This window comes from Squalius cephalus (assembly GCF_949319135.1).
Source record: "Squalius cephalus genome assembly, chromosome: 1".
NCBI lineage: Eukaryota > Metazoa > Chordata > Actinopteri > Cypriniformes > Leuciscidae > Squalius > Squalius cephalus.
Window position 1 is genome coordinate 19,239,417 of NC_137122.1, and position 12,149 is coordinate 19,251,565.

Sequence of the window (12,149 nt, forward strand, 5' to 3'; positions counted from 1 at the left end):
TTACTTTTAATGCGTTTCTTTACTCATAACATCAAAAAGTAATCTGATTATGTAATGTGCGTTATTGTAATGCGTTTTTTTACTCATAACATCAAAAAGTAATCTGATTACATAATGCATGTTACTTGTAATGCGTTTCCTTTCTCATAACATCAAAAAGTAATCTGATTATGTAATGTGCGTTATTGTAATGCGTTTTTTTACTCATAACATCAAAAAGTAATCTGATTACGTAATGCATGTTACTTGTAATGCGTTTCTTTACTCGTTACATCAAAAAGTAATCTGATTAGGTAATGCACATTACTTGTAGTTAATTACTTGTTAGATCAAAAAGTAATCTGATTAGGTAATGCATGTTACTTGTAACACATTACTTTACTTGTAACATCAAAAAAGTAATCTGAATGTGTTATGCATGTTACTTGTAATGCATTACATCCAACACTGATCATTTCAGATGAGATTGAAAAAACGTATCGCTAGGTTTTCTCAGAGGAGGGCTATGATAGAAATGTGCATGTCCATCTTGAACATAATCAGAATTATCAGCTAATAAGGGTAAATCTCCATACTCTGGTGCACTGGAGGGAGCATCTGAGTGGTTTCCACAGTTGTACCTTGACAGGCTGTAGAAAATTCTGATGGAATCACGTCCTCATGTTCTGATATCAAAGATACGCGAAGTGCAACTTGTATGAAGTTGTATGAAGCCATTGCAATATTTTGCATTTATATTTTTTGTATATATTTTATAGTTTTCACATTATTTGATATAATTGCATTGATTAGTTTGTTAAATTCACATACTTTATCTGTTTGATTATTGTCTTATATTTAATACAGTATATCTTCAGTTTAAACCAACCGCATGCTGTCCACTCAAGTGGACATCTGAAGATCTCTTTGAAAAATTTGTAAAAAAATAAAAAATAAAAATCAATTCTTGTTTTTCATGCCCTAAGAGCAATAAAAACACATAGGAAAAAAATCCTGACTGAGGTTATCATAATTCATGCATGAAAGGGTTAAAATGTATTTGATTGTCTCAGCAGTTTATGAAAGGCAAAAATTCAGGTGGTCATTCATACTTTATTGTTTTAATTATTATGAAGTAAGGCCGAATGCAGTTTCTCCCACAGATTTGGATACAATCGGCACTGTGGTACATTAGCACAAAGTGCATTTAAAAATTAAACCTTTAAGCAGATGAAATTATGTTTGATCTGTGTATTTTTGGAGAATTTCACTGTAGTAACTGTCTTCTTCTGTTAGCAGATGTAGCACACAGTGATGATGTGAGGATTGTTTTGCTGGGAAAGACAGGTGTTGGGAAGAGTGCAACGGGAAACACCATACTGAGACGAGAAGCTTTTAAATCAATCCTGACTTCACGCTCTGTGAAAGAAACAACCGATTTTAACGGAAGACATATCTCTGTGATCGACACTCCAGGCCTGTATGATACTGGAGTTGATAATGTTGAGATCAGGAAGGAGATTGTGATGAGCATCTCAATGGCGGCACCTGGTCCACATGTGTTTCTGCTGGTGATTCAACTGGGACGATTCACTCAAGAGGACAAAGACACAGTGAAGATGATCCAGGAGACTTTTGGAGACGAATCCAGAATGTACACCATGGTGCTTTTCACCAGAGGAGATAAACTTAGAGGAAGAAGAATGGAAGATTTCATTGAAGAGGATGATAGTTTAAAGAACCTCATCCAGCAGTGTGGTCACAGATACCATGTGTTCAATAACAACGAGACTAAAGATCAGACACAGGTTTCTGAGCTGCTGGATAAGATTGACCGAATGGTGGCAGGAAATGGAGGGAGTTTCTACACCAATGAGATGTTCCAGCTGGTGGAGAAGAACATCAAAGAGAGACAAAAGATAATAATAAAGGAAAAAGAAGAAGTGATCAAGAGAATAGAAGAAGTGCTGAGAGCCAAATATGCAACAGAAATAGAAGGAATGAAGAAAGATAAAGAGAGAGAAAGACAAGAGATTCAGAATGAACTGAGAAAAGGAAAAGAGGAGTTTAAAAACAGAGAAGAAAAGATCAAGAAAGAAAGAGATGAGAATGTACAAAAAGAGATGAAGAGAAAACTGGAGATGAAACAGGAAAAATTTGAAGAGGAGATTAAACAAAAAGAAAAATCTCTAGGAGAACAACAACAGGCCTTTATGAAATGCATGGAAGAAAAACATGAGGAAGAAAAACAAAACCTACAGGAACGAATTCAAAGAGAAACAAGAGAACAAGCAGAGCATGAATATAATGTAAATCTTGACAGACGAGTGGCTAAAGCTTTAAAAGAAGCTGAAGAAAAACATGAAACCGAAAAGGCTCACGCTTTACAAAAAGCTGAAGAAAGACACAAGAAAAAAGTTGATGAAGTTTTACAAGATGCAGAGAAAAAACGCAAGATATCAGTTGGTGAAGCCTATAAAATTGCTGAAGAAAAATACAAGAGAGAAGTGGATAGAGCCTTAAAAGTTGCTGAAGAAAAATCCAGGGCTAAAGCTTTAAAAGAAGCTGAAGAAAAATTAATGACAGAAAAGAATAAAGCTTTAAAAAAAGCTGAAGAAAATTTCAAGATAGAAAAAGCTAATGCTTTAAAAGAAGCTGACAGAAAATACAAGAAAGAAAAGGCTGAAGCTGAAGCAAATGAATCATACAGATCAAAACGAGCTAGTTCCTGGAGTTACTATGTTCCTTTTTTTGGAGGAGCTGCTGGAAGTTTAGTTGGTACTCTTGAAGATATAGTGTATTGATAACAAATAATGTTATCAATGTCAAGCTCAAAATCTGAGGAGTGAATTCAGGTATATTGGGACAACATTTTATTCAATGCAATATTATAACTAATATAATACTAACAAGGGTTATTAGGATGTTTTGGTTTAGTTGGACAAAATTTCAATTTCAAAAGGTAACTACTGTCTCAATGGCTAAATACTGGTTTGAGACATCATTCCCAGATGAATGTCAGACATGTGATTGATTTTGACCAGGGAACAGACTTTAATGATCTGGTATGTCAGACAGTCTGTAGACTTCTTTGGGTTCAGTGACATTTTCGTTGTATAAGGGATAATGTGTATTCTGCCGGTTGTTATCGCAGAATAAACCTAGACAGGAAGATCAGGACTGATGTGAAGTGAAGGGGTCTTGCATCACCCTGAAGGGGTTTATTCTGCGATAACAACCAGCTGAAGGTACATTATCCAGTTTATTACATGGCTACTTGTAAATAATTAGACAAAATATTGATTTGAGTTAAATTATTTTATTAGCTCTTTCAACACAAAGCTTCCGCAAAGACAAAGTTTCTAATTAACGGCTTTGAGCTCAGATGAATTTCAGACTAGACGAACATTTAAGGCATAATGTAAAGTCATACACTTGCTTTTGGTAACTAAATTTTGGTCAACTATAACCAAAACTCTTAATAACGCTTGCATTTTAGAGTTATAAAATTACATTGACCTTGGTGAGAGAATGAGCTTCTAGTGCAGTCATGATTTGTCTCAATATAAGTGAATTCTACAGAAAATAATTCAAAGAGAAACAAGCAAACGAGCAGAAAAAAGGGGGACGACATTAGAAAGAAAAAGAAAAGAAAAAAAGGAATTTTGCTAAGTATTTTAGGCATAGAAATTGTTAGAGAAGACTGGATGGACACATATTAGTCACTGTAAATTAGCTAATGTTTAACATTTTGAATGAGACCAGAGAAATGCTGTAGGATGGAGTCATGGGGAAGAACCTTGTCTTTTAGTGACTTGGGGGCCAACCTCTTGATGAAGATATGGGTATGATGATTAGCTTACACCAGACTACAGTTTAGTTGACAGCCAAATGGTCTCTATGGTCTTTGTTTAGGCTATCTCTGGTTATAATGGAGTCAAAATAATTCCAACAAAGTTTAAACAGACTTGTTTTTCAAAAAGACTAGACTCTGTTTTCCGTTCTGTTGTTTTTGTGTTTTCGCAGATCGATGTCTGTGATCTTTAAGAAATTTGCTGAGAGGTTCAAGCATTATTATACCGGCAAACAGGCCGAGAAACGGAACTGCAATCTTCAACTTCAAGATGGTTGTTCTGGAAGAAAAGACTACCGAGACATTTTAAGAACAGATACAGTACATTCTGAACTACAAAAGATATATTAGAAACAATCTATATTACTATTGAATTTTACTTTATTTTTTTTATTTTTTTCAAACATCCATGACTGAAAAGAAACTAAGACAGACACCAACTGCTTTTAATTTTTGTTTTGATTTTTACTAATCATGCAGTGGTGTTTTTAAATTGTATAATTGTTCTACACAATTTAAATCAGGCCAGTAAATAGAAGGTTTTTAATCATCATGCTGCCTTGACGTCAATTTGACATCAACAAATAGTCAAGATTTTGACCACCATGTATGACATGCATGAATATGCATATTTTCATTATATTTTGTAATTATTTCCTTGTGGTTGTAAAGAGGCCCAACAAAGGTATCAATCTGACATGTTTTTTTCTGGTCCCTACATCTCAGGTCAATATCATTGACATCAAATTGACATTAACACTTTGACATCAATATGACTTTCATTTTTGACCCATTTCGTGACGTCATTTGACATTTTGTTTGATGTCATATTGATGTTAAATTGACATCAAATGCCCACTGGGTGGAAGATGTGATCAAAATTAACATAATGTTGATTCACTGATTTGTCTATAGCTAGAAGGCCATTGTGATGCCAATCTGGCTTTGACTTTACACGTATGCCAAAGATCTAAAGGTTCACATATTGGCAATTGTATGCACATTCATTACGATTGATTTTCTGATTTGATCTCTATAACTGGACAAATAACATGGGCAAATGTCCTTGCAACTGTTTAATTTAGTCATTAATCTAGCTAAAGCTCTTCAGGAACAAGTAGCTAAACTCAATGAAGATGTTTTTCCCCTAATCTGGAATAGTAAGAAATAGTGAGATACTATGTTAGATACTTGGAATAATTTGAAGAATTTTAGAAGTTGCAGTTTCAGGATTGTTTATCATCTTACTTCTGTACATTAGTTTACAGCTTTGTCAGATCATTTAACAGCTGTAAAACAACAGTTTGAGACACATTCCCCTGAACAGACGCTGGTATGCGGTATGACAGAAGAGACCTGTTCTTTCCTTTAAAAGGACATGTAGAAAGTATGTTTCTATACTTTCAAAGTTTGATAAGGATTATGAAAGTTTGCTTGCGCTCAATCAATTTGTGTTTGCATATATGATTAAAAGGGGGGAATGAAGGAGCTAATAATTATTTCTAGCAACCTGTGTGTGTGTAGCTTCAAGAGAGTGACCATTTGTGTTGTGGTACATCTTTTTATTCATTTATAATCATTTATCATTTAATTATACCATTGAATCATATAATCATTTTCAATAACCATTTAAAGGGTAACTAAACCCTAAAACAACTTTTTTTAGTTAATGATCTGTTAGACTGGGGCTTTATTAATGCTGTTCATTGATTCAAGTAACTTTTTTTTGACATTTGGCTTTAAAGTGTTTTAATTCTACGATATATGGTGTAAAAACGTCTGAGTGCTCCCCTCTTTAGGTTGAACAGTGGCTACAGCTGTTGAATTTTCCTATTGGAAGTTATGGTGGCCGATGACATCAGAGGGTACCAGCTAACCACGCCCTTGCCTACAGAGAGATGCGTCTCAGGTGCACGCCCCCTCTCCACTGGGCTCTTCCCACTTTTCCACCCCCTAAACCAGGGGTTTAGTTACCCTTTAACCATTTATGTACTCATTTAACTGATTCATTTATCGTTCATTTCACTGATACATTTATCGTTCAGTCATTTTATATTATTTTTCCATTACTGTTTAATCTTATGTTAGGTTCTGTTGTCTTCACAAGCAAGTAAGAGATCAGAGAGTGTCTCCGTTTAAAGGTTTTTAACGTAAAACGCTTGTGATATAATAACTAAAGGATTTGTGCTGGTCAGATTCAGTTTTACTGAAACAGACAAAACTAAGATTACTCAATAAACTCTGCTTATTTTACCTTCAGTTTGTCTCCTGCTTTCTGCTACTGGACAAAATGCATGAAAAAAAACACTGATTTTGGGGGAACAAGACTTGATGTGAACTCATTTTGGGTACACAGCAAAATCCCCAGTGTTAAATTAACACTGCTCAGTGTTTATATAATACACACTCTCAGAGTGTTATAAGTAACACTGAAGATAATGAGATAATGAGATAATTGTGCATCAATTAAAAAAAGTTACACATAGCTACATAGAGGACAAAAATGTCTGTCAAAAAACTGTCATAAAAATTGAAGCTTGAAGTTTGGTATCATTTTAAAGAATACCCTTGGCAGATTATTGCTGAAGTAAAACAAAATAAGTAAATCCAAAAAAAAAAGTTATAAAGGTTTAAGTTTATCAAAATTATTTATGAACATTATTTTATATAAAATATATATTTTGTGAAACAAGTTGAACTCTAAAATGGCTAGAATAGCAAAGCCATAAATCTAAATATAAGTTGTGTTCCGAATTTGAGGTTGATATCTCAAAAAATGAGCTTTCAGTAAGATTTTGTTTGGGCGCAGTACCAGACTTTCCCCATTGGATGCCAGCAAAACTCCACTGGTGCACACAGTGATTAGAGTTGTTCTCTCTCAATATTACAAACACACACATGCACACAAACACATATTTTTTTTATAACACGCATACCAACCCAGGGTTCCCACGGGTCCTTGAAATCCTTGAAAGTTTGTGAATCTGAAAAAATGTTTTCAAGGCCCTGGAAAGTTTTTGAAAATAAACAAAATAGAGACAGGTCCTTGAAAGTGCTTGAATTTATTTTGTGCAATAAGTTTTCTGGAAAAAAATTCCATATTCACTCCGGTCCCCTAATGTGTTATTTCGCCAAAACTTCATGGCCTATGCATACTAGCTTGCTAGATTTACACTAGTTAAGCGCATTTACGCGTTACGTTCAGGGTTTTTCCTGCATAGAGAATTATGAGGTGGCTGCCTCCGTCAATTAAACATTAATTAATGTAGGCCTACTGATGGTAACAAAGTTGCGCTGTTGAGACTCGCGCAGTTATTTATAACATATTATAGTTAAGAAACAATATATAGCCTAGGCTACACACGATCAGAGTGATGTTTTCCTGAATGCCATCAAGATTGAAACCGAGACTGATTTCATAACAGTTCAAGAAACAAATAGTTAAAATTAAGTCACTTACATTTGAGACGCAATGACTGTTTTTGTTCTGTTTCAGCAGCGAAAATAGTCCCAAACAAAGATCACAGCAGAACCACCGCGAATCTCACAGCAACGAACACTTGTAGCATTACTGGATGATTCAGCGTTTTGAACGAATCGGTTGAGTCAAAGATTCAATTACCCATTCATAAACTGCCTCATTCTGAATGAATCAGCCGTTTGAACGAATCGTTTGAATGAATGACTCAATGACTCGCTCATTAAGACGGTCGCCTGCCGCCTCCTACTGGCGGTTTAGTTTCATAAAGTATCATTCCTTTTAACATTCCTTATTTGTATATTTAAAAATATTTAAAATAATCCAATTTAATACAGTTATACTTTTTCATTGTAAATTATTTAATTGGATTGGTAACAGCCTAGTGTCTTATTATTTTAATTGAATATATTGATCAAATTTAAGAATTTGAAATGAAAGATGGAGCATACATTTAATAAAATTAGGGGAAAATGCCCTTTATAAAGGTACAAAACATTTGTGTTTTCAAACAGCGATGTAATAAAACATTGACAATTTAAGCTTGAAGGGAGTAAAGGTTTAGGCTATTAAGGAAATGTAATTTTGCCAAAAGAAGAACTTTTATTTTAAATAAATGTTCATTTTAAATCAGCCTACTTCAGAGTGATATGTTAACATATTATCATGCTTAACACTAAAGGTGATGATACACAGGGCAAGTTTTTGAGCAATGTTGCCATCAACGGGCAACCAGATGAGACACAGGGCCCACGACCAATCTAAATGATCCAGATAGAAATGTATTGCCCATTTTCAATGGCAACGTTCCCAAGAAACAATCGCTCTGCAAGATTGCCCAACAACATTGCTCAAAAAGTTTCCCTGTGTATCATCACCTTAAGAATTTGAATAATTGTAATGTGATCAGATGCAGATATCTAAATCAGAGAATATGGGTGGTTTGCGGGTGGATTATTTATTTTTAACAGTGGATTTGGGTGACTCAAAGTGTACCAGATTAATGAATTTATCTTTAAAATTTACAAAATTTTCTTACGGGGGGGCATGCCCCCGGACCCCCCTAGAGGTACCAAGCACCACACACAAAAATACTGTGGAAAAAACATTAGGCTATATGAAGATCTACAAAAAAATTTTATTATCTTATTATTAAAGTACATTATTAGGATTTTACCACCTCCGCCTCATTTTGAGTCAGGAAAAACCCTGGTTACGATAAGTGTACGTTGTACGTCACCATGACGTTCACGCGTGCGTGAAACTACTATGGTACCTCAACGTTTGTTGTTGGACGCAACAAATGTGTCCCCACATTAAGTCCTTGAATTTGAGGGTATTGGACCTGGAAAGTCCTTGAAAGGTCCTTGAATTTGAAGTTAACCAAGGTGTGGGAACCCTGCCAACCACACTCTGACATCCATACCAACACACCCACACAATTATCGTTGCATAATTTATCCAGTTGGCTCTATAATATGCCGAAGCAGAAAACAGGAATAAAGCGAGTACTTGCTTTATAGGCCAAACCTGAAAAAATGGCACTATCTGATAAAAAATGGTAAAAATGTAAATTTTCAAGCCTTGCCAACAGAATGAAAGCCTCTTAAAAAAGATTGCATCATTTTATAGTTAAACGGCCCTGGGATTAAAAAATGCAGTTTTAATGGGTTTCAATGGGGGCATTTTTGTCCAAAAGGCACAGAGAGGAAGTATTTTGTGTAACTAGTGCAAAATAGATTTTTTAAAGGAAATGGCGGTGAAATAGTAAATTTCCAAAAAAATACACACCTGTGCCAAAATGACCGCTCCTGTTTGCCAGATCTGGACCACAAGCAGGCCATAGCAATGCCACATCCCACATGTCAGCCAAGAGCAAAGAAATAAACCAGAACTGGACCTTATCTGAGCCATAAAGACTGTGTATATTATATATAGAGTCATCTCATCCTTAATAAGCCTGTTAACAAGCAGAATCACTGAAGGAAAGAAGAGAACAGAAAAAGAGATGAGCAGAAACACAAGACCTACAACTGACTTCAGACACAGTCTTAGATGAAATCAACTGAAGAGAAAAGAAGACATTAAATCTGTGAAGATCTGAGCAGAGGAGGATTAAACAACTCCACAAACAGCATTACCAGCTTCACGTATTACTAACCAGACTGACTTTATTTCTGTCAGACGTCTACAAAAGTTTTATTGAGAATTAACAGAGGTTTAATGTGTTTCATTTGAAGTCTTTTTTTGGCTAACTATTGTCTATTTTGGCCGCAGTGACAGTGTGTTTGTCAAACACATTTGCAGCTGCAAAGAAAGCTAAAGTGAAATGAGATCAGGTGATGATGGTTCCTGTTGATGGTGGTGGATGGTGTTGCGCTATTACATATCATACAATGGCTAGACTCGGAGCGTCCTTCGAAGGATGCAGCCTTCACTTTGGGACACAGCTATTCAGTTTCAGCGTCGAGTCTTCTGAGGTGAGGAGAGCGGTTCACGATATTTCACATATTTACACAACCATCAAACACAATTTATACAGTTTGAATAAGTGACAGACTCATTTCTGTATTGTTTTCATCGGCACAGTGATACTTGTGCGTCTTTTCTGCCGTCTTCCTATTGAAATAAACATTTATGGGATATTTTTAATTATGGGATATTCAGAATATAAATTAATTAAACATTACTATGGAAAAAAAACAAGACATGAAAATATAATTACTTATAATTGTGATGCTAAAAAATCATTTATTACATGAAAGAGCTCTACATGCAGTGTGGGATAGTGAAAGTCTGTGGTGTCACATTGTTTAAATAAATGTCATAAAAAATATACTTATGATTTGATTGAAATGGGGAAACTAACAATAATGATATTCTAACTGTCCAATGTTAATGCCACATTTATTTATAAAGCGCTTTACAATACAGATCTTCTCAAACTTCAAAATAAAAACCAAAAAAATAAGGTTAATGTTTACCAGGGAACAAAAATAAATTGTGAATAAAAATCATCAGTTATAAGTCTGACATTCAAATGTAATTAGGAGCTTATCACAAAGAGCAGGAAATTATAAAACAAGAAGCATTCCTATTATTCCAGTGCACAAAAAAACAAAAAACAAAAAAAAAACAAAAAAAACATGTAGCCTAAAAAAGCAAAAGGATTTTCCTAAAGTTTTGATATAGAGTCTGAATGCTTTCACATGAAGCCCAACAGGTTTGCTACAGTCCAATTAAGTTAAACAAAGCACATTTACTGTCATATGTATTGTTATTTACAATATGTACAATGACCTTCTTGACTATTTGGGTGGTATTAAATGTCCATGACATGTCCTCGCTCATATCAACCTCGAGGAATTTATAAAAGCTTACCATCTCCACCTCTGACCAGTCTATATAAAGTATTTGTGATGTTGTCCTTGACCTACACCTTCTTGTCAGGGTTTCAGCCTGTCTACATTAGATTCGAGATTTGTTAAGTCAGCAACAGTAAAAATAGGCTTCATTCTAGTTCTGACATATTCAAGGCACTTTAAAGTGTTACTTTCAACAAGACAAGACAAATGGATTCAGATTGTTCGCTTTGATGGACACATCAACACGGAGCATATTTTCTGCAGGTATTACAGGTTTCAGCTCCACAAGTCATGAATCCCCTTTCTAAAATATTGCCTCCAGTGGTACTGCCCCATTGAGAAATCGTCCCCTTGGAATTATAAGGTTCTTTCTGCGTTCTGAGCCGTTTTGAGATATTGAGCTTTAAAGTTTTTGCATTCAATTCGACTGTGTAGAAAGAACCTTTTTATTTTCTAAATAAAAAGTTCCAAAATGTACACAACTTAAAAAACAACATCACATAAAGTCAAGAAGTGGTCACAGAATAAAAATATGTGAATAACTAAATTTGGACAAAAATGTCAGATAGAACCTTATAATTCCAAGGGGACAAAATGTTGCTTTGCATTATTTAATACGCATCTACAGCACACGTGTGAAACTCAGCTATTGGAGGACCAACATCCTACAGAGTTTACAGTAGGGAACTGTCTTATAATCCTGAATACCTTGATCAGCTGTTCCAGGTGTGCTTGATTTGGGTTGAAGGACAGTGGCCCTCCAGGATCTGAGTTTGAGACTCCTGATCTTCAGTCTCTTTCTCTTCTTCAGCTGCTTTTCTTTCTGCTGCTGTTTTTAGTTTTACAGCTGGACGTCTTGAACATCTGAAGGCCTCTAAACTTCTGGTTAAATCTTTCCAGCAATTTATCTTCGTCCATGGTTGTATCAATGAGCTAAAATACTTCACTCGGGTGTAGAAACTAATTAAAATAATCGAAAGTGGGTCACAATAAACGTTAAAATCAGTCTTAAAAGAATATGTTGAGATTCCACAAGTTATATAAAAAATTGCATAGAAATGCAAATTTTGCTAGAGAAAGTTTGGGTTTAACACGGCACCATCTTGACCCGCCTCCGCTTCTCAGTTCGTATTTGTGCATCCTTGTTTCTTTTCCTCACGTCTCAGCTCCACCCCTGTAGAACACTGAAACAGTTGAAGCAAATGTGTCGAGGCTTCGGAACAATCTGACACCCGTCTTCACAGTGACCCCTAGTGGTCAGAACAGTGTAAATGCAACAAAACAAAACAAACATGCATAACAACACCTTTTACAAATCTATTGCAACATTTTTGATTGAAAGTAAAATCTTTCAAATGCAATTATCTAATCATTTAATAAGATTATCAAGTGTCTATGTTCTTTTGTCATGTTTTTGTTTGTTCTATGGATTGTTCAGCTAAGCAATCTACAAATATATAAAACTGTTTAGAGA

The 12,149-nt window shown here is 35.0% G+C and overlaps 1 protein-coding gene across 1 annotated transcript in view; it reads left to right on the forward strand.

The window, feature by feature from the left end:
- Positions 1-6,084, forward strand: part of LOC307164216 (uncharacterized protein) — a 29,605-nt gene extending 23,521 nt beyond the window's left edge. Inside the window, exon 6 of the mRNA XM_079880746.1 lies at positions 1,279-6,084. Within this exon, the coding sequence (XP_079736872.1) occupies positions 1,279-2,783 (1,505 nt within the window). The 3' untranslated portion in view covers positions 2,784-6,084. The remainder of the gene's footprint in view (positions 1-1,278) is intronic.
- The last annotated feature ends 6,065 nt before the right edge of the window (positions 6,085-12,149 follow it).